The 24,098-nt window shown below is 38.5% G+C and overlaps 1 protein-coding gene across 1 annotated transcript in view; it reads left to right on the top strand.

The window, feature by feature from the left end:
- The window catches only part of LOC105101171 (serine palmitoyltransferase 3), a 136,514-nt gene extending 118,326 nt beyond the window's left edge, over nucleotides 1-18,188 (top strand). The window contains exons 10-12 of the mRNA XM_010994272.3: nucleotides 6,970-7,105; nucleotides 11,660-11,789; nucleotides 14,681-18,188. Coding sequence (XP_010992574.2) covers nucleotides 6,970-7,105; nucleotides 11,660-11,789; nucleotides 14,681-14,794 — 380 coding nt within the window. The 3' untranslated portion in view covers nucleotides 14,795-18,188. The remainder of the gene's footprint in view (nucleotides 1-6,969; nucleotides 7,106-11,659; nucleotides 11,790-14,680) is intronic.
- Nucleotides 18,189-24,098: the final 5,910 nt, after the last annotated feature.

Genomic DNA, 24,098 nt, shown 5'->3' with positions numbered 1-24,098 from the left:
GTTCCCTTTTCTCCACAGCCTCTCCAGCATTTATCATTTGTGGACTTTTGAATCATGGCCATTCTGTGTAAGGTGATACCTCATTGTAGTTTTGATTTGTACTTCTCTGATAATTAGTGATGCTGAGCAGTTTTTCATGTGCCTATTGGTCATTTGTATTTCTTTCTTGGAGAATTGCTTGCTTAGGACTTCCACCCATTTTTAGATTGGGTTGTTTGTTTTTTTCTTATTAAGTCATATGGGCTGTTTATATATACTGGAGATCACACCCTTGTCAGTTTCATCTTCTGCAAAAATATTCTCCCATTCTGAAAGTTGTCGTTTTGTTTTGCTTAAGGTTTCCTTTGCTGTGCAGAGGCTTGTAAGTTTAATTAGGTCTCATTTGTTTATTTTTGCTTTTGTTTCTAATGCTTGGTACACTGCTCTAGGACAACATTTTTCAGATGTATGTCAGATAACGTTTTGCCTATATTTTCTTCTAGGAGGTTTATTGTATCTTGTCTTATTTTTAAGTCTTTGATCCATTTTGAGTTGATTTTTGTGTATGGTGTAAGGGAGTATTCTAGCTTCATTGATTTACATGCTGCTGTCCAGTTTTCCCAACACCATTTGCTGAAGAGACTGTCTTTATTCCATTGTATATTCTTGCCTCCTTTGTCAAAGACTAATTGACCAAAGTTTGTGGGTTCATTTCTGGGCTCTCTGTTCTGTTCCATTGGTCCATATGTCTGTTTTTGTACCAATATCATATTTTGATTATTGTGGCTCTGTAGTATTATCTGAAGACTGGGAGGGTTATTCCTCCAGCCTCATTCTTTTTCTTCAGTAATGCTTTGGCAATTCTGGGTCTTTTGGGATTCCATATGAATTTTAATATACTTTGTTCTAGTTCTGTGAAATACGTCCTGGGTAATTTAGGGATTGCATTAAATCTGTAGATTGCCTTGGGCAGTATGACCATTTTAACAATATTGATTCTTCCAGTCCAGGAGCATGGGATATCTTTCCATTTTTTAAAGTCTTCTTTAATTTCCTTCATCAGTGTTTTGTAGTTCTCCATGTGTAAAACTTTCACCTCCTTGGTTAGATTTATCCCTAAGTATTTTACTACTTTGGGTGCTATTTTAAAAGGGATTGTTTCTTTACTTTCTTTTCCTGTTGATTCATCATTAGTGTAAAGAAATGCAACTGATTTTTGTATATTAATCTTGTATCCTGCTACCTTGTCAAATTCTCTTATGAGTTCTAGTAGTTTTTGTATGGAGCAATTAGGGTTTTCTATTTATAGTGTTATGTCATCTGCTTATAGTGACAATTTTACCTCTTCTTTTCTAATTTGGGTCTTCTTTATTTCTTTTTCTTGCCTGATTGCTGTGGCTAGATCTTCCAAGACTATGTTGAATAGAAGTGTTGAGGGTGGGCAAACTTGTCTTGTCCCAGATTTTAGTGAGAATGTACTCAGTTTTTCACCTTTAAGTACTATGCTGGCTGTAGGCTTGTCATAAATAGCTTTTATTATGCTGAGATATGTTCCCTCTATATCCACTTTGTTGAGAGTTTTTATCATAAATGGGTGTTGAATTTTATCAGATGCTTTTTCTGCATCTATTGGGATGATTATGTGGTTTTTGTCCTTTCTCTTGTTGATGTGGTGTATTACATTGATTGGTTTGTTTATGTTGAAGCATCCTTGTGCACCTGGGTTGAACCCAACTTGATCATGGTGTATAATCTTCTTTATGTGCTGTTGGATTCTGTTTGCTAATATTTTAAGAATTTTTCCATCTATGTTCATAAGTGATATTGGTCTGTAATTCTCTTTTTTGCTAGTGTCTTTGGTTTTGGTATCAGGGTGATGGTGGCTTCATAGAATGAGTTTGGGAGTACTCTCTCCTTTTCAATTTTCTGGAAGAATTTGAGAAGGACTGGTATGAGTTCTTCTTTTTATATTTGGTAGAATTCCCCAGTGAAGCCATCCGGTCCTGGACTTCTGTTTCTAAGGAAGTTTCTTATTATTAATTTGATTTCATTCCTAGTGATTGGTTTGTTCAAGTGGTCCATTTCTTCTTGATTCAGTCTTGGTGGGCTTTATGTTTCCAGAAACTTGTTCATTTCTTCAAGGTTACCCATTTTGTTTCCATATAGTTCTTCATAATATTCTTGTGTGATATTTTGTATTTCTGTGGTATTGGTTATAATTTCTCCATTTACCTTTCTTATTTTGTTTATTTGTGTTCTCTCTTTTCTCTTCTTTGTGAGCTTGGGCAGAAATTTGTCAATTTTGTTTACTCTTTCAAAAAACCAGCTGTTGGTTTGATTGATTTTTTTCTTGTTTTCTTCTGTCTGCTGACTTTTTTTTTTTTTTCTCTTCTTTTTCTAATCCTTTTGCCTGGTAGATTAGATTGTTTATTTGAGATTGTTCTTCTTTTTTTGGGAAGGCCTGTATTCCCTCTTATCACTGCCTTTGCTGCATCCCATAGATTCTGTGGTTGCATTTTCATTTTTGTTTGTCTCAAAGTATTTTTTAAATTTTTTCTTTGATTTCATCATTGACCCATTGGTTTTTTAGTAGCACGTTGTTTAATTTCCATGCTGTCATTTTTTTCTCCTTTGTTTCACTGTAGTTGATTTCTAGTTTCATGACACAACTCAGAAAATATGCTTGAAATAATTCCTATCTTCTTAAAATTATCGAGGCTTCTTTTGTGCCTGAATACATGATCTATCCTAGAAAATGTTCCACATGCACTTGAAAAGAATGTATATTCTATTTTGGGGGGATGTAATGATCTAAAAATATCAACCAAGTCTAATTGTTCTATCGTATCATTTAATTTCTCTGTGGCTTTATTAATTTTCTGCCTGGAAGATCTGTCCGGTGATGTTAATGGGATGTTAAAGTCTCCTACAATGATTGTATTCCCATCAATTTCTCTCTTTATATCTGTTAGTATTTGCTTTATGTATTTAAGTGCTCCTATATTGGGTGCATATATGTTAACGAGTGTAAATGTATTTATTTATATTCCTTTATGGCCTTTGTTCTAAAGTCTATTTTGTCTGAAATCAGTATTGCTACTCCTGCTTTCTTGTCATTTCCATTTGCATGGAATATGTTTTTCCATCCTCTCACTCCCAATCTATGTGTGTCCTTCTCCCTAAAGTGGGTCACTTGTATGCAGTATATTGTAGGTTCTTGTTATATTATCTAGTCTGCCACTCTGTGTCTTTTGATTGGAACATTTAGTAAATTGACACAGTAATTATTGATAGATGTGTTTTATTGTGATTTTTAACTCAGATTTGCAGCTGATTTGGTATTTTCTCTTTGTTTCTTTATTTTCTTTTTGTGGTTTGATAATTTTCCTTTGTATTATCTTGGTTTCTTTTTAGTTTTTGTGACTCTATTGCAAGTTTTTGGCTTGTGGTTACCCTGTTTTGTACATATATGAACCCCTTACTATATCTGTTTCTTTTCAATAGATAATAATATGAGCCCAAACCCATCTTACCTAAAACAACAACAACAAAAACAAACAAAAAAACAAAACAAAAAAAACTTTGTATTTTTTTGCTCTCCTCTCCCACCTTTAATGATGCAGATATCTTCTTTTACAGCTTCATGTTTATTTTGTTGTTATTCATTAGAGTTATCACCTTTCCAATTATGGTTTTCTCCTTTCTGTAGCATCCTGCTTCTTTTCTATTTAGAATAGACCTTTCAGTATTTCTTTTAGCATAGATTTACAGACAGGGCCAATTAAGGAGCTGGGCAACCCAGTGATGGACAAGTTATTATGGGTAAGGGCAAAGATAATGCCACTGGGAAAAGCAATTTAAGTCATTCATGCACTTCCAGGCCAGGAAATCCTTCTAGTCTTTGAGGAGGATCGTGTAGCAATCATCAGACCCAGTTTGATTAAGTCATTTATTCATTGTGCAAACAACAATCAGTAAAAAGAGCTGAACACACAAGGGGACAAACCAGATGGAATACATTTTGGTGAATGGGATGTAGACTGTGCCTTCATTTGAATCACCTTCTTTAAAATAAGTCTTACTCCAGCCTTTCTTCTTTGTCCTTCTCTGGTCCACAATGTCCCACTACCCCTTATGTTCTCATCTTCCTAAAACACAGTCTCAATGTATGGGTAAAATTGTTTTGAAAGTTATGACAAATATTTCCCTTTCTCATTCTTGGTTCTGTTTTTCAAATAGGTTGTTCTCTGTATGCATACAGTTTCCAAGGGAAACGTCAGCATGTTACAAAACAGTTCTTTTTTTTAAACACAAAGGAGGATATGTCTGTGCAACAAAATTTGTGAAAATGGTACTACACTTTTCCATATCCCTTACTTGTATTCATGTTGCAAATCTGAAATTTTAGGGGAATGGGCTTATCTTTTTTAATGAGGTGGGTAGGAATCTAAAAGCCCATATGAATTAAAGTAAACCATAGTTGCAACTACCTGTTTCTTTAAAACCAAAGTCCCACCCTGGGACCCCAGAGAAATGGTTATCAATGACTGCCATGTTGATAACTCCAATTTCATCTCCTGACTTTTCTCCCACCCTGATTGCTCCTGTCTGTCTCCCTTTTAAGCTTATCCTCCTCTTACCAACCATTCAGTGTTGGATCCCTCAATCCCTGTACTCCTGATATTTTTAGACAGTCTACTCATTGTTCCAGTCTTGCCTTGCCCTATACTCAACCACATCTTGCTGGTTCTCAGCCATTCTATTTTTCTATAAGCCACAGGACTATTGCATCTCTTTCCTGTGCCAGGAGTTCTCTTCTCTGGTTCTCTGTCTTGTTAACATTCATCCATCCTTTACATCTCAGCTCAGTCATCATTTACTGACTTCCTCAGACTTGGTCCAATCTAACACCACATAACTCTATGGTCTCTCCTAACACTACATAACATTCTTACAGCACTCATTTAAATTGCAACTTTACATTCACCTATATGATTATTTGATTAATGTCTGTCTGTTACTAGAGTATAAACTCTTTCCTGTTTCTATTTCTTCTCTTCCTGTTGCTTCTGACTAACCTTGCACTGCTCACTTTTCTTCCTCATGTGCTACCACATTTTCTACTGACCTGTGGCTTCCTCTGTCTCATAGATTCTGATAATTAGCTTTTCTCTTGATGATCCTCAATTTCTAGTCTTCCTCCAATTGTTGATTCTCTCTAACTCTTTTACATTGACACTCTAACAGCAAGATAATCTTACTGGTTTAATTCATACTTAATATATCTTTGGCAAACTTCTTATGATAGACCAACTCATGGTTCCCAGGCCAACCCTCAGATATACTTTCCTTGGGTCAAGCTTGTCCTCCATCCACTGGCTGTGGCCAGCATGGTTGACAGGTCAGCTTTCCGGAAAAAGTACAGTAAACCAGCTGCTAGGCCCAAGAGTTCCAATGATGCCACCTGGACTCTCTCTGTCTTGAGTCTTGCCTTTCTTCTGAGTCAACATTATTCTCAAGCAAGTTTTCTCCATATGGTGACAAAGATGTAGCTTGGAGATGACATTGATTTTACTCTTCTTCAGTGGATCTGAAAGTGTCTGGTAGGCCCAGGTTGTATTCCTGGGTTCCTGTGGTTCACTGAACCAATTAGCAGGGGGATGGATAGGCCAGGCCTGGGTCACACCCTACCCCTGTATCAGAAAGGAAAAATGGGGCCAACTCTACCTGAACATCATGATGCCCTGGAGGAAGGATGCTGAGCAGGAGATACCCACTGCTCAACATTTAATCTAGGCACAATCTGAGGCTATGTCTCTAAGAAGAAACTAGAAGACCATGATTGACATGTTTACTGAAAATTTTCTCCATTTTTCATCTAAAGAGTTTCAAACACCCAGGAGTGATGTTCAAAATATTGAATAACTTGTAGAGAAAGGGCTGGTCATTTTGAATGGATGCCCAACCAATTAGAATAAAGGTCAGCTGTATTAGCAGACTCCTGCTGCATAGCAACCCTGCATCAAATGCGAACCTTGGACTAGTTTCTAGGGGACTTAAATATCCAATCCTAGTCAATCTTCCTTATTGAGCAAACACCCCTTAGCTTTCTCTAGTTTACTCACTTCCCTATTAGAGGTAGAACTGAGTGGACAGGCGTCTCCTGAACTCTTTCTACTCTTCAGTTCCCTTTGTCATCTCATCATGTGTGTGACCTCCCCACTGGGAGACACCCTTAGGACAGAATATAAGCTTTTGAGCTGAAGCACCTTGAAACGGACACATGTACTTGCTTGATCTCTATTTGAGGCCAATACTGTCATTTTTTCTGGCTGAGGAAAGCAGAGGTCCCCTTCTTTCCTTCTCTCTATTACTTTACCACTGCCAAATGCCTCACAAAACAGTCCTGGTCTCTGCTGGATCCATCTTCATCCCGGGATGTGCTACCCTTTCAAATTCAGATTGGATGAAGTGTTCTTTGATTAGAGACCTAAATGAGGGGCAAATTAATAGGCTGGCTCAGCTTAGCTGAAAAGCCTGACCCAACAACTGGTGTGAGGTGGAGTGTGTCTGTGTGTGTGTGCCTGTGTGTGTGTTTCTGTTACTTCTTGTCACACTTCCTTCTTCTCCTAAAATACTTAGCACAGAATCCATACACAATAGGTATCTGGTAAATGATAGTTCATCTCCTTCCTTCTTGTTAGACACCCTTCCTGCTCCCCTACTGCCCTGCAGCCTACTCTGGTTTTAGTTGTTAGCAGTACCTAGCAGCACCATCTCCTCTGGATCCTGTCTTTCAGGCTCAGGGTGGGTCCTGGCCATCAGCACCCATACCTACTCCCCAGGAGGTACTTCCCACCGTGCTGTGACCCCCCTCCCAGCTAATAATGCAGCCTGCACAAAGAATTGGGAACACTTGCCAAGACAGTCTGACTTTTGCTTTCCTCTTCCAAGTGGGAATTGATGGCTTTCATGCCTATCTCCTTTCAGGGTTGCAGAGAGTACAGCAACTTGCCAAAAACACAAGATACTTCAGACAGAGACTGAAAGAAATGGGATTCATTATCTACGGCCATGAGGAATCTCCAGTGGTCCCCCTGCTCCTTTACATGCCTGCTAAATTAGCGTGAGTATCCAAGGGCCCTCAGGAGAACACCTGAGCCCCAGGACATCTGACTGATGGTGCTTTTGACACCAGGAGGCTCCTTCAGCATAGGTATTGCTTATGCACATTGAGCAGGATGCCAAGTTCAGGATTCACTTGTCCAGCTTCTCAGAAGCCATCTGCCATCAGCAAGGCCTCTGCATGGGTCTTATGGGAAGGGAACCAGGTGCGGATGCCCATCATTTTCAAGCCCTGTGAACTGAGGGGAGTCACTTACCACCTGAGGCCTCATTTGTAAATTGCAGTTCTGTAGTTGAGCATCAATAACAACTGTGTAAAGAGAAAAAATGACTTTTCCTCAGTGTGGCATAGATAATTTTATACATGAGCCATTCTCCAACCTGCTAGAGACTAATTAACTCTGTTATTGAAAGGAAGTTAATTAAAACCCCTTCTCAGTGTAAAATATGTGTCTGACAAAGTGCATGGTGGAAAGTAACTTTCATTGTATGTTTATCAGATTCTAGATGTCCTGACTCTCCTTTGACACAACCCCATTGTTGGAACTTTCTTTTTGATTCTCTAATAGCCTAAATGGATCGGCAGAGTATTAGAAGTAGTAGAGGAAAGAAGTTCTGGAGGTATTAGTTGAGAGCTCATGATGGGTAGGACTGTTCCCAGAAGACTCTTCAGAGCATACTCTTGTGCCCCTTCAGCCCAGCAGAATAACAAGCAGTTAAAACACAAGCATGAGTTATCTAGTGCAGCACAGTGTTCCCACCACTCAGCCCTTGTTCCTGGATCTGGGTTGACAATTCAGTGCCTGGAGTGGCCAAGAAGACAGTGTGCTACAGACATGTCACAGGACACTGCTCTGTGCTAATGACAGGGAAGGGTGACAGTGGTGATTCAAAGTGGTGGATAACCCAGACCTTTTACCATCCGATCTTGGAAGACAGGAAAGGAAACCCACATTTACTCAGAGTGGTTCGGGAAGTGGTGGATTCTGACGTCACATTTAGCCCATGTGTCCCTAATGTTATATGATTAGCTCAAATGAAGAAGCCAAAAGTAAACCTGTTTTATTTTTGAGAGCGTAAAGTACACAACACTGGATGGGAGTGTGCTGAATAGTTCTGACTTTGATAATGGAAGCTGGGAATGGAATCTCAATAGGCTGGGACAATGAGCCGATCCAATGAGAAGAGTCCGTGAAGAATAAAAACAAATGCATTGAAAAGCAAAAGTTCAACTGCAAGATAACAGAACAAGGGAGGGAATTCCCTTCCTCCTCTCTATGCCATGGGTCCTGACTAGACAAAGCTACTGTGAAAAATGAGAATGAGACTGGGAGGGAGTTTCCTGGAAAAGTTATGTTCCAGGGCATAATGAGTTGTTTGAAATGAAAAAGAATTTTGACCTCTGGGCAGTCTAGGACAAATTATCCAACCCTCTGAAGCCTTACTTTTTCTTGTATTGAAAATGAGATATAATAGCACCTATCTCATAAGATCATTCAAAGATTAAACTAGATGAGGTCTATCAGCATTTGACATGCCACCTCTTATATAGGAGCTACTCAGTGTTGGTTGTTATTATTAATAATATTAATAATTATATAAAGCATTTAATATAGTGCTTGTCATACTGTGAGGACTCAATCAGTGGTACCCATTGTTATTGTCACTATTTCTACTCCTACTGCTGCTACAATGATGATGACTATTAGTTTCAACTGAGCGCAAGGTTGAGTCATCATACTTGCATGGCTTTTCAAAACAACTATTGCAATATTTGGTTACATTAATAAAAACAGAACATCAGAGAAAATAGTAGGAAAAGATTCTGCTATGTTATGCCCCAATTATGCTATTTTAGACCCTGGGTGATGTGACAAACCATCTAGTGCCTTCCAATTTAAGGTAGTTTTTAAGGAGGAGCTAACATTGCTGAAAGTTAATCATATGATAAGGAAGCCTCTTAAACCCAGTGATCACGCACCAAAAACTGGATGCTTAGTCTTAGTTTACAAATGAAGACTTCACGGCACACAAAAGTCAAACTACTTTCTCAGGGTCCCTCACCCTGTAGGTACTAGAACCCAGAATTCAAGCCAGTTCCATTTGCTTCCTGAACCAGAGTTCTTTTCAATGCACTGAACACAATCTCTCAAGCTTTAGTCCCCAGGGGAAAATACACATCTCATTAAAGCAGTGCAGAGTATGAGCTTAACTCTCTTTGATGTCACTATTGGTGAATCAAAAGGCACCACTTACTACAATGGGGAAAAATCAAATTGTTTGGGTCATCAGGAAACAGAACAGGTGAGTTACATCAGGTAACATCATCTGTTGTTGGCAGGAGTTGCTGGCTAGAGCTGGCCTGCTGCCTGGTCCTGTTTTTTTCTATGATGCTTCTTCAGTGGAAAGTTTATCTGCAGAGAAGCTTCAGAAACAGGAGTTAATTGTATGACAGTGTGTGAGCACGTTTTTCATTTGCTCATTTAAAAACCTTGGATTTTATTAAAGAACTGTGATTTCTCCCTATCTCCACCTACCACAAAATGAAAATATCATCTCTCACCAGTTATCCTTTTGAACAAAGTCCAGTTGCAACTCTACCACTGGAATCTTTTATGGAGTTTAGTATAACATGATTTCACCCATAAAACATTCACTTAAATAATCAAGAATGTATTGGATTTACTATTCGGTACAGGGTTTACATTTTCTATCCACGAGCCTCATCATACACTTGGAGGATGGCGATGCATGCAATGCAGTAATGCTGTGTGCAGTGCAGTGCTTATGTTTTTTATTATTATTATCGTTGTTGTTGTTGTTATTATTATTATTATTATTTTATTATTATTATTCACATAGTTTAGTTTATTTCCACCTAGGCTGGCTCTAATTTGCTTTGGGGAGTACCAACCCAGAGGGTCTAGAATGTTCAGGACAGTCATATTCTTTAACTGAAGAAATCTAGGTTTGGTAGTGTAAGTTTTAACTCAGAAGTGCTCCAGGGAGGCCTCAGATTAACCTAATGAACCAACAGTCATGTATTTTGCTCTACATTCTTTGGCAAAACTCGCTTCCTCTGCTACAAAGGGAAAAGTGCAGATGGTGAGAATGGTCTCTCGGGAGTCCCAAAATCTGGTCCAAGATCATGGGCCAGGTGATTTTTACTCTAGCAATGAAAGCACTTGACTTGCTTCCCAGAGAATTATGAGCTCTCATTCTGTGCAGTCTTGTGTAGGGTGATCAAGAAAGAGGAGGAATGGCCTGTTGTCAAGCTTTCTCAGTCAGAAAGTGCCATCTCTTGTAACCTCCCCAGTCCAAATCAGAGGGTGAGTCTTGCCTTGTCTGAGGCAGGAGCTAGGGAGGCTCTGTGTCTGGTAGGTCTTGGAATCTCCATAGCTTCATTTGACAGCCTGTGTTTTGCCCAAGGCAACCCAAAGGCAGACAGCTAAATGGGAGAGGAATGGAAGACCCAGTGGCCTTTCTCTCAACATCTGCATCAAGGATTCCTTCTGAGTTACCACTGGAAGGTGTCTGTGCTTCTGTCAACTGCCAGCCTAAAATAAGACACCAGCAACCTTTGAATGCTAAGAACAGACCCAAGACGTTTAGCACACCTGCAGGTAGAGCATCTCTGGGATTCAGGGTCCCTGTGGAGAGTGACAGAGCACAAAGGGGTAAAAGCTCACTTGGGGAACATGCCTGGATCTGACATTAGATCTTGGCACCAGAAATTTAGAGAGTTTGAGAGCTTGATATTCCAGAATCGTTACTGAAATTAACTTGGGAATAAAAAGAGGCTGGAAGCAGTTAAGGGGAAGGAATCATAGCTTAAAAAGGTTTTGCTCTGAGTCAAAAGCTTTAGAGTTAAATGACCTGTGTCACAGTCTGCATCTACCGGCAGACCTGTGTATCCATGTTTCTTTCTCTGCCTCCGTCCTGCCCCTTTCCCCCTTAATCCATCCATCCCTGAACATACACGTGACAAATGAGGAGGCCTTTGCTATTTCCTAGTTTTGGCTTGATGGAAAATAAAATCCTTGTCTCTGGAGTGAGAATATGGCTTGGGGTTGGCTCCTGCAGACACTCTGATCCTGGTCCTGAAATTATAGTCACAAAGTAGAGGCTTCTTGAAATTTCCACACTATATTATTGGTACTAAGTTTTTAGAACATAGAAGTTTACACCTAATAGATATTCTTTCTTTTGGCATTTGCATTGTGTTATGGTTTTATTTCTAGGGATCCTGCAGATGAGAGTTTACACATACACAGACTTTTAAAATCAGGGTCACATGCATCAACATTTTCTGCTCAGTGTCAAAGTTTGTGCACATAACTGTCTACTGAGTGTGCCAGGCCCCCTAATATACATGTTCAGTTATGAGCGTAATCAAGTGATAGCCTGCACTTGTCAGGCGTGTTTGACAGAATTTCATTAATTCAATCATCTACTTATTGTTATAAAAATAGTAGAAGTCAATTAGCCATATTCCTTTATTTGTAGGCTAATTTTATCATCCCTCAGTTAACACTCTTTTTAACCTTCCCCTTAGGGCTTTTGCAAGGCATCTATTAAAGAGAAAAATTGGTGTGGTGGTCGTTGGATTTCCAGCTACTCCCCTCGCAGAAGGCCGGGCTCGGTTTTGTGTTTCAGCAGCACACACCCAGGAGATGTTAGACACAGTGAGTACACCACAGCCCACCAGAACCTGTGGGACTGGTCTCCAGTTCTGGGCTCTTTCATTTATTGATCTCACTTGGGTTCCCCTGGGTTTCTCCTGCATGGTTTAAGAAAACTGTCATTTTAAAATAATAAATAATAAAACTCATTGCTAAAAAACAAAGGTATCCCAGCAATGCCCAACAACATGGTCAACTCAGCAGATAGAAAAAAAAAATCAGCTCAGTGAAGATTTGAGTCAAGTTGTTGTTTTGGTTTCATAGTAAAGACTGAGCAAGTAGCCAAATGTCCTGCTCTTCACTTGTTCTTAAATGCAGATGCTGATCTCATGTGCTATTTCAGCATTAACTGCCTGCATCCTGACGTTGCTCACGGCCACCACATCCATCATAAGAAAATATGACCCAAATAAGCCACATATTGGAAAACCAGCAACAAAGGCATATCTGTCGTATAAGCTAGTCCTACATGAGGTGTAATTGATTTTTAAACCACATTTCATTGTCCTTTGATTTCAATCTCTGTGTGAATGAGTAATATCAGAGAACCAAGCCAGGTCAGTCAGTTTGGTATTGTTGAAACTGTCTCGTAACATCAGTGCAGTTTAGCAAACACTATTGGGTGTCCACTACATGCAAAACCCTGGGGGTAAAAAGTCCAAGAGAAGATATTGTAACAAGCATGAGATGACAATAGTGGACAGAATAAATTGGTCTTGAAAAATAAATACAGACAGCTTCAGGAATAGGAGGGTATCATGAGTTACTATCTATATAGAGTTATTTGAACAAAACAAAATCTGACAAGGTCAAGGCAATATAAACAAAAGAAATGGATCTAGGAACAGACGTTATAAATGCATAGAGCTGCCAAGACGTGGCAAATATTTGGATGTGGGGCACCTGTGGGACAAGGGAATCAAGGATAATCCAAGGTCTGTGGCCCTCCAGTGAATGGAAGAACAGCAAAGCTAAGTGTGTAGATGAGATAAGGTCTATGGTAAGAAAGAGCAAATTATCAACAAGACTAGGGGAATAAAAGAGGCTCAGTTGTAGGCATGCTGGGATTACCTGTCTATGGGCCACCTGGGAAAAAGAAAATCCAATTCTAGAGCTTAGGAGACTGTGTATGGCTGGAGCTGCTGTAATTTGAGGAACTGAGGGACCATTAAAGACAATGGTAGAAGATGTAGTTGTCCAAATATAACTGATCGGGCCAAGGTCAGACTCCAGTGGAGGGCCTCCATCCCAGGGTGGATGTAGGACCACAGACGAGGAACTAGACTTAAATGGAGCCAGAGCAATCGGGAGAGTTGTGAGCTAGTGTAGTGCTACATACAGTAAAAAGGGAAAAGCTCCAAGGAAGGGGAGGAGCAAATGTCCCTACGAAACAGCAGAACGTTTGTTCGTGTCGGGTAAGAGAGAAGATGAAACTATTGGATTAGCAATTAGTAGGAACTTGATGTTCCTCAGAGAAGACAGTGTTAGAGGAGTGTGGGGACAGAAGTAAGAATTCAAAGAAGAAAAGAAATGAAGAGGATCGAGGATACTTTTAGCTTGAATTACACACACAGACACACACACAGACATGCACACACACGTCCATATCTTTCTGCTTAACCATTATATTCTTAGGAATTAAACCAGTGTTATACACAGTGACAGTTGATTGGATCGCATGTCAACAACTGAGCTAACTCTAGGTTTTGAGATGATGGGTGAACTTTGCTGCTTTTGTGCTTTGCGCTTTTCTCTAGTGTCCAGATTCTCTAAAATGAGTATATATTTCTAGTGCACCTCTTTTAACAAATTGTTTCTTTTAAATGTAATGAGTTGGTGATAAGAAATCATAGGCAAGTCATTCAATAAGTTTGTAAAGGCAGGAAAAATAGATTTTGAAGAAGCCCTTGCAAGTGGGGAAAGATGAGCATGTATAAACATCAAGGGAGGGAGTGAAGAGAGGGGTACTATGGGCAAGGGGAGAAAAGGACACAGCCAGGAGCAAACTCCCAGAGATGCCAGGAGGGGATGTGCAGCATGGATGGATTTGTATTATTTTTCTGATCCAAACAGCACTGATGTGCTCATGAGTACATAGTTCTGTAGAGATCAGACCTGTGATTCTCTTCACGAGTTAATTCCTATGGAATACCTGATTTGGAAGGAGCAGAGAGATGTCATCTAGGCACTTCCAAACTTTTGGGATCATGTAAACATTTATCAGTGCAAACATTTAAGCAGGTTTCTTACTGTTAAGTATAAGAGAATGTGAAAAATGACCCCATACAGTCCAGGCATTAAGGTAGCAACTGATCATGTACAACTAGAAACACTGCTCGTTAGATAAGTCCACTCAGTGATCTTGTTTGGAACAAGGCAGAAATGAAGCCACTTTGCAAACACTAAATGACTTGAAATGTCCCTCTTCTAACATGGGTGACAGCTGCTCCTTTACCGAGGACAGCTCTAGCTTCACTTTACTCCTGCTGTCTCCCGGGCAAGAAGTCTATGCTGTGTCATGAAGACACAGTTCAAAGGTAATCTGAAACTTATCTTTTTCTCCCACAAGTTTATATATGTCATTGAATTTTAAAATAAAGCCTTCAAGGGTAAGCATGGATTGGATGCTTTTTATTCCTCTCTTCACACCCCAAAAATAAACTAAACATTTGTAATGTGGAAATACACTACTAAAGAATAAGAAGTAAAATGCATTAGCCTCTGACATTCCTCCAGGGCTGGCTTACAAACCACAGCTTAATGATTTGAATTTTTCTTCTTTTCTTTAAAATCAAATAAACTGGCAAAAGGAGACTGTGGTCCTGTGTGAGGCTCCAGAGAGCAGGGCCACTTGGGGGTTTAAGGAGAACTGATAAGAGTCAATCTCTTTGCAGGTTTTGGAAGCCCTGGATAAGATGGGTGACCTGCTGCATGCTAAATATTCCCGGCACAGGAAGTCAGCTCGCCCCGAACTCTATGACGAGACCAGCTTTGAACTTGAGGATTGAGTTTCCTGGTCCCGGATGGAACCTAAAGACTTCGCCAGAAAGACCTCCCTCCTTTCGTCAAAAGAAATACAAATGTGTTTCTCCTCCTTTCTAAGGACGGTTTTGGTTTCCAAGCCAGCTTTATTGACCCAAGAGAGATATGATTTTTGTTGTGTTTTTAATGTCTCTGCAGAGACAAAGCTTCGGTTCCAGAGTTTACCTTTCTCCTCTTCCAAGTGTCTTGTCACAAATACACACCTGCTCTTCTTAGAATATTTTTAATGTCAATGAGCCTGTGTTTTAGCTGCTCCTGTGCAGCCTCTTTGGTCCAGACCCTTTCAGGAGTTCCAGCCAAATGAGAGGGTTTCGATTCTTAACTCAGTAGAGCTCACTGTGTGCTTACTTACTTCATCTGCAGACAGGGCAGGGTCGGGTGGGGGCAGGTGCTGAACTCCTTGTTACCCACGGCAACACCAGCCAGAACGCATCCACATCAGAGGACATCTCAGGCAAGAGGGTGAAGAAATGTGGCTTCTACCATTTGCTGCATTTGGACTTTTCCCAAGAACAAGTATCAAAAGCCATAGTCAATGTTTCGAGTGAGAGAGAAGACCTGACCAGCAGCAACCAAAGGTGTCTTTAAAGGAAACGTTCCTTTTCCTCTTGTTGGTCTCCTACAGGTTTACAGCTGAGCTTTTGAAGTTTGGAAAATTCAGGACTCTTGTTTCATCAGGAAGGGAGCAGAAAGCAAGTCAGCCAGTTTTAGGCCTGAACTTAAAACTCTGAAGCGGTAACAACTTGAATGTTGTTGGTGCCACGTGGACTGAACGTTCAGTGTGCATGGCCTTCACTTCTTTAAGGAATGAGTTGTCATTTTCCTATTGAATTTGGAATACATGGTGAAATTCAAGGTCCTTTAGAGTTGACTCCCAAGACTACACTGGAAGAACATATTAATTCAAAAAAGGCATTTAAAAGTAAATTCTATTCAACTTTTCCAATTCTGACACCCCCATTCAGGCCTATTAAATGGCACTGTATCTGGCACCAGCGCCCCAGTTGAGTACTGGGTGGGCTTGTACACTATTGGGCAACCAACTGTAATTTACTTGTGTTCTCTCTGTCTCTCTCTCTGTCTCTGGGTGTCTGCCCGCCTGCCTCTCTCTCTCTCTAAAAGTAAACACAAACTTCTCTGCAAAAGAAGCCCTTTGCTAATTGGACCTGGTTGGTATGGAAAAAGCCAGTGGAAAACCTTATCTTTAATGAGCTCCAAGATTGTATTCAGATTGGGAAACTGTAGAAAGCAGTGGCGACCTTTCAGCAAAGATTCTGTAATAGTTCAAATGAGTTACAGAACATTCCAATCCATCAAATGACACTATAAAGAAATCACTTCAAGAGAGGTTCGAATTCGCATGACATAGATGGGCCCAGACTTTCATGCTGGGAGCTGAGATAGAAACTCCGCCCACAGCATGGCATCCGGTGGAGCAGCAGGCCCTGATGCTCACAGCTTATTAAAGGATAAAGGGGATCAGTGTGAAGACCTTTATCATGGGGAAATGATAACCCTCAGTAGGAACATCAGGTTAAAAGTGGATCACAATGATAAATTTCCTCATGATTGTCTGCAAGGAGTCGTACAAGCAGAACAGGAGAGGAAATGGGATCTGAAAATCCAGTTGTCCTGTCTAAGGACTGATTTTAATACCTCAATTCCAGACTAAATTCCAACTCTTCTCAATGAACTGGTGCAGCATTCCTTTTGCAAAGAAAATCTATGTTGTATAAATGTACAATGAAAAGGAAGCCTTGTAGATCTTTTCTCTTGAAAACGTGCATTTAAATGAAGTTGATCCTAGTTAATTGTCCAAAATGCATCTTCATCAAGATCCCAGAGTCCTGGGCAATTCACTACATTCTCTGATACAATATAAAGAATCTATCTGTGCCAGAGAATCTGTGTTGAGAATACACTTAGAAGAATAACTGGAATCAAAGTAGAATGTTTCCTGAGCACATTTAGAGGGGCCCAGGTCCCAAAGGGCTGGTAGTATATAAAAATATATGTCATACACAATAAGGTTGGTTAAGAGGTTTATTGTGAGAATTTTTAATTTTTTATAAGAAAAAAAAAAAAACTACTGCAAGGTTAGTAAAACCATGATTTCAATTCAATAGGGATTACTGGGTCCTAGTAACAATGCCAGAGCCAAAAATTTCCCTTTGGTTGGTTCTGTTTGGAAAGGAAATTTTCCAGCAGAACTATTATGTTATTCAGTCTTTACTCTGCCAATTACACACACACACACAAACACACACACCCTTCTTTTCCTTTACAGAGCAAACAAGAGTTTAACAACACAGAGATGAGAATCTGGTTGGTTGATAGACAGATAGAAGATGCTGTTCTAAAAATTACCTTCAAGGAAGCAAAAGATAAAGGACCCAGATGAATATTCGTGAGGAGGATACATTTGCACATTAGGGAGACACCATCCTAGTCTTGTCATGGAACTGCAGTGCCCTGGATGTTTGGCCCTATTGCCTTTCAGCATGTTTTGTCCTGCCAGAGAACATATGGAGTTTACTAGGAAGCTTGTTAAAAATGCAGATCCCTGGATCCCACAGCAGACCTCCACTGAATCAGACTAGCTTTCATGCCCAGGAATCTGTGTTTTAGCCAGACTTCCCAGGGGATTCTAATCCATGTCATAGTTTGAGAACTACTATTGGAACTTTTGTTTTGGTAGATCAGTTGGGTCTAATAACATACCAGGAACTTTGTTCTGATTTTCTGTTGATAGTTTAAGGTGTTTATAATACTAAAACTAATTATTCCAAAATTTTCTCCTCAATGGGACATTTTGTTCCCATTTTCTAGGTGCCTTCTCTTTCCACAAAAATGGATCCAATGTTAAAGAATCATCTGCCATTCATTTGAACAAAATTGTCTCTTTTCTAGTTCTCTGTATCATTTCTTGCAAGATGTCCCTTTTCCTTTTCATCACTTTGTCCCATTGAATGTGGTATCTTTTTCCTTTTTTCCCTTCTTACTCCTTTAAAAAGTCTTCAATCTCTGATTATTTATTAATTCCAAAAACAGCTCTTGAACAGGGTGAAAGTCTTAACAGTTCTTCAAACATGCAATGTTCCTCTGTATTTCTCTTCAGAGATAACAAATATTATAAATTAATTACTCTGACTTAAAAGTTCTGATGAGGAAAACTTAACCCTCTTAAATATATGCTTTGATTTACAGCAATAATAACAATTGTGACTTGAACTTATTTGATGATTTCTTGGCAATTTATTCCTGGTCTCAGGAAGTATAACATATTTGAAGTCTATATTCTCAGAATGCCATACACAGCTGTGTAATGTTTAAGAAATTAAAAGGAGTTTGAATTTTAAATGTTTCTAAGAAATTATTGTGGGACATTGTCTTACGGTGTTGTGGTGTGTTTTGTGTGTGTGTGTGTGTGTGTGTGTGTATGTGTGTGTCATTGAAACATTTGAGGTGACCAGTTTCATTTCAATCTGCTTATGATGTTTTAATTTTTTAATAAATTAATCACCAAAACTGGCAATTAAAAAAAAAATACCTGGGAAGGGTTTCAAGATGGCAGAACAGAGTGATGAGAAGTTCACCTCCTCCAACAATTACATCAAAAATATGTCTACTTATGAACAGTTCTCACGGAATGCCTACTGAACTCTGGCAAAAGATTTTATACACACAAAGCTATAAGAAAAATCAGGTAGGAAGGAAAAAAAAGAATTAGGATGGGACCTGCACCTCTAGGAGGGAGCAGTGAAGGAAGAAACATTCCCTCACCCCAGGAAGCCCTTTACCATCAGGGAGATCAGCTTGGACAGAAAGGGAGCTTCAGAAGCTCAGAGGACAGTGTGGCAGCCACTTTCTGGCAGGCATAACAGAGAGAGAGATGGATGCAGAGGACCGCTGCTACCTAGATGCAGTCCTTGGCCCAAGACACAAGCTTGCTAGTGCGTGTGGGGGCTGAGTGCTGAAACTTGAGCTTCAGAGGACAGATCAGGGAAGAAGACTGGGGTTGGCTGCATGAAGATCCCTGAGGGTCTGGAGTATGGTACAGGCTGGTTACAGGCTGAAACTGGAAGTATGTACAGTGGAGACGGGGTCTGCCATAAAAGCCCCATTATTAATGTGCACTCACAAAGGGAGGGGGCTGAAATCTGAAGCCTGTACCAGGCAGCTTTGTCAAATTTAGGCCACTGGTGCCTTTGTAAGCTCAATGCATGTGGGATATCCAAGCAGAATACTGATATGTGGCTGGAGAAGGCCTGGTGTTAATAGCAGTACTCAAATGCAGAATCAGGGCTAGGGTTTGTACTGATCTTGTAGCCCAGAGCAGATCCAGGTGTGTTACTGCACATGACTATGGTGGATCCTGGTGCCTGACTTCAAGGGATCTGCTTAGGTGAGAATAACATCTGAGGGACACTTGGGCAGACTTCCTGCATTCCCATGGTTGAGCCAGGACCAAGGATGTTGCCAACAACAGTGTACTTTGGGAGTTCACACAATTGGTGACAGGTAACACCACAGAGTGCACTTCCTGGTAGATAGCTCCAGTGACACTCCCATATAAAATCATCCCTTTAAGACCACAGTAGACAACTGTTACTCTTAAATTCATAGGGACAGAAAAATATAAGTAAAATGAAAAAGCAGAACTACTCTCAATTAAAATCACAAATTACCTGAAAGAACAAACAATAAAATAGACTGCTCCAGTCTACCAGATCAACAGTTCAAAAAGGAGAAAATGAAAATGCTAAATGAATTAAGAAAGACTATTGATAGAAATGCAGATTTCTATAAAAAGGACCTCAAAACTATAAAGAGGAGCCAATTAAAATCAGAAAACTCACTTGCTGAGATGAAAGACAAGTTAAAGGCAATAAATAGCAGACTGAATAATGCAGAAGAACAAATGAGTGATCTGCAAGCAGAATAATGCAAATCACCCAATCATAGCAGCAGGCAGAAAAACAAATTTTTTTTTTAAAAAGAAAGCAATATAAGTGACTTATGGGATAATAAGAAGTGTGCCAATCTATGCATAATAGGGGTCCCAGAAGAAGAAGAAAGAGAAAATGGGATAAAAAATGTATTTGAAGAAATTATGGCTGGAAACTTCCTGAACCTAAAGAAGGAAACAGATATCCAAGTACAGGGCACCAAACAAGATGAACCCAAACAAATCTACACCAAGACATATTATAATTAAAATAGCAAAAGTTAAAGGTAAAGACACAATTCTAAAGGCAGCAAGAGAAAAACAAAGAGTTAATTACAAAGGAACCTCCAGAAGGCTATCAGCTAATGTTTCTACAGATACATCGCAGGCCAGAAGGGAGTGGCAAGATTTAATCAAAGTCCTGAAAGAGAAAAACATGCAACCAAGAATACTCTACCTAGAAAGATCATCATTTAGAGTAAAAGGAGAGAGAGAAATTCTGAGATAAACAAAAACTGACAGACTACAGTAATACTAAATCTATCCTAAAAGAAGTATTAAAAGATCTTCTCTAAATAGAAAAGAAACAAGAATCTACAGAAAAGAGAAAAATCACAACTGGAAGTGTGATAACTACAACAAACAGCAGAAAAATAACCATGAGAATGTAAAAGAGGTTATCAAAATCAAAGTGTGGGGGAGTGGAGTAAGAAAATGCTATTTTTTTCTTTTTTTAAAGAATGTGTTTGAGCCTATATGACTACCAGTCTAAAGCCATTAAGTATAGTAATGGGTTAAGCTATTTGAAAAAAAGTTTAACCACAAATCAAAAGCATACAGTAGAGTGACAAAAAACAAAAACAAAAACAAAAAAAAAAAAAAAAGAAGAAGAGAATTTAAGCATAATACAAAAGAAAATCATCAAACCACAAAAGGAAAAACAAAAAGAAAGGAACAAAGAAAAGAAACAAAATCAACAGTGAAACAAGTTTTAAAATGGTAATAAATACATATTTATCAAAATACCTTAAATGTTAGAGGATTAAATACTCCAATCAAAAGACACAGAGTGGTAGATTGGATAATAAAATAAGAGTCTACAATATGGTGCCTATAAGGGACACACTTTAGGGTGAAGGACGTACCTAGACTGAAAGTGAAGGGACAGAAAAGATATTTCATGCAAGTGGAAAGGACAAGAAAGCAGGTGTAGCAATACTCATATCAGATAAAATAGACTTTAAAACAAAAGTCATAAGAAAGATAAAGAAGGGCAATATATAAAGATTAAAGTATCAATAGAAGAAGAGGATAGTACACTAGTTAACATATATGCAACCAATATAGGGTCACCTAAATACATAAAACAAATACTAACAGATATAAAGGGAGAAGTTGATGGGAATATGTTAACAGTAGGAGACTTCAACACCCCACTAACATCAATAGAAAGATCTTACAGACAGAAAAATCAATAAAGCAACAGAAACTCTAAATGACACAATAGAACAGTTAGACTTAACTGATATTTTTAAGATATTACATCCAAAGAACCCTAGAATATACATTCTTTTCAAGTGCACATGGAACACTCTCTAGGATAAACCACATACTGGGGCACAAAAGAAGCCTCAACTAATTTAAGAATATAGAAATTATTTAAAACAGCATTTCTGATTACAATGTCACGAAACCACAAAAAAATCAACCACAGAAGGAGTAACAAGAAAAAAATGATTGCATGGAGACTGAACAATGTACCTAAAAATCCAATGGGTCAACAATGAAATCAAAGAATAAATTAAAAAAAAAATACCTTGAGACAAATGAAAATGAAAAGAAAACCACATAAAATCTATGGGATACAACAAAAACAGTCCTAAGAGGGAAGTTCATAGTGATATAAGCCTTCCTCAAAAAATAAGAAACATCTCAAATAAACAACCTAACCTATCACCTAAAAAATTTAGAAAAAGTAGAACAAATGAAACCTAAAGTCAGCAGAAGGAAAGAAATAATAAAGATCAGGGAGGAAATAAATAAAATAGAGAATAAAAAACAATAGGAAAAAACCAACAGAACCAAGAGCTATTTTTCTGAAAGAGTAAAAAAAATGGACAAACCTCTGGCCAGGCTCACCAAGAATAAGAGAGAAGACCCAAATAAATTAAATAAAAAATGAAAGAGGAGAGAAAACAATTGATACCAAAGAAATTAAAAAGAAAAAAAAACTTAATACTATGAAAAATTATATGCCAACAAACCAAAAAACCCTAGAAGAAATGGACAAGTTTCTAGAAACATACAGACCATGAAAACTGAATCAAGAAGAAATAGATAATTTGAACAGACTGATCACTAGACGTGAAATAGAATCTGTAATTTAAAAAACGCCCTGCAAGCCAAAGTCCAGGAACTGATGATTTCATTGTGGAACACTAACAAACATACAAAGAAGTGCCCATATCAATCCTTTCCAGACTCTTCCAAAAGATTGAAGAGAAGGGAAAATTCTCAAACTCATTCTATGAAGCCACCATCACCCTGATACCAAAACCAAAGATACTAACAAAAAATAAAGTTGTAAGTCTATATCTTTGATGAACATAGATGCAAAAATTTTCAGCAAAATATAGCAACCAAATTCAACCACACATAAAAATGATCATACACTACAATCAAGTTGGATTCATCCCACAGTCACAAGGATGGTCCAACATATGAAAATCAATCAATATGTTACACCACATCAACAAAAGAAAGGACAGAAAAACACATGATCATCTCTATAGATGCAGAAAAATCATCTGGTAAAATTCAACATCTATTCATGATACAGACTTTTACCAAAGTGAATATAGAGGGAACATATCTCAGCATAATAAAAGTTATTTATGACAAACCCACAGCCAACATAATACTCAAGAGCAAAAAGCTGAAAGACTCCCCATTAAAATCTGGAACAGACAAGGATGTCCACTCTCACCATTGCTATTCAAGATAGTATTGGAAGTCCTCTCCACAGCAATCAGAAAAGAAAAAGAAAACTGAATATATGTATGTATATGCATGACTGGGACATTGTGCCATACATTAGAAATTGACACATTGTAACTGTACTTCAATTAAAAAGAAAGAAAAGAAAAGAGATCAAAGTTGGAAGGCAAGAGGTAAAATGGTCACTATATGCAGATGACATTTCTATACATGACATTTTTATACATAGAAAACCCTAAAGACCCCAAACAAAAACTACAAGAACTTATAAAATAATTTGGCAAGGTAGCAGGGTGCAAGAATAACATTTTTAAACTAACAACAAAATAACAGAAAAAAATTAAAAATTCCTTTTAAAATCACATCTATAAAAATAAAATACTTATGAATAAAACTGACCAAGGAGGTGACAAACTTATATGTTGAAAACTATAAAACACTGATAAAGGAAATCAAAGATGATTTAAAGAAAAGCAAAGATATCCCATGCTCTTGAATTGGAAGACTTACTACCCAGAGCACTCTACAGATATAATGTGATCTCTATTAAATTATCCAGGACATTTTTCATAGAACTGAAACAAATAATCTTAAAATCTATATGGAATCACAAAAGATCCAGGCTTGTCAAAGTAATACTGAAGAAAAAAAAAAAAAGCTGAAGGAATAACCCAGACTTCAGACAATACTACAGAGCTACAGTAATCAATACAGTGTAGTATTGGCACAAAAACAGATATGTGGATCACTGGAACAGAACAGAGGGCCCAGAAAAAACCCACACACTTATGGTCAATTAATCTTTGACAAAGAAGGCAAGAATACACAACGGAGAAAAGGTAGCCTCTTAAGCAAGCTGTGCTGGGACAGCTGCATGTAAATGGATGAAGTTAGAACACTCCCTCACACTATACACAAAAGTACCTTCAACGTGGCTTAAAGACTTAACTGTAAGGCAGGACACCATAAATCACCTAGAAGAGAGCATAGGCAAAACATTCTCTGACATAAATTGTAGCAGTATTTCCCGAGGCCAGCAGTATTCCCAAGGTAATAGAAATAAAAGCAGAAATAAACAAATGGGACCTAATTAAACTTATAAACTTTTGCACTGCAAAGGAAAGCATAAACAAAACAAAAAGACAGCTTATGGGATGGGAGAAAATATTTGCAAATGATGCGACTGATAGGGGCTTAATTTACAGAATATACAAACAGCTTATACAATTCAATAACAAAAACAAACAAACAACCCAGTCAAAAAATGGGCAGAAGACCTAAACAGACATTTCTCCAAAGAAGATATACAAATGGTCAATGGGCAC

Source organism: Camelus dromedarius, chromosome 18 (assembly GCF_036321535.1).
Source record: "Camelus dromedarius isolate mCamDro1 chromosome 18, mCamDro1.pat, whole genome shotgun sequence".
NCBI classification, from domain to species: domain Eukaryota; kingdom Metazoa; phylum Chordata; class Mammalia; order Artiodactyla; family Camelidae; genus Camelus; species Camelus dromedarius.
Note: the sequence above shows the minus strand (reverse complement) of the source record. Positions and strands in the feature narration are given on the sequence as shown.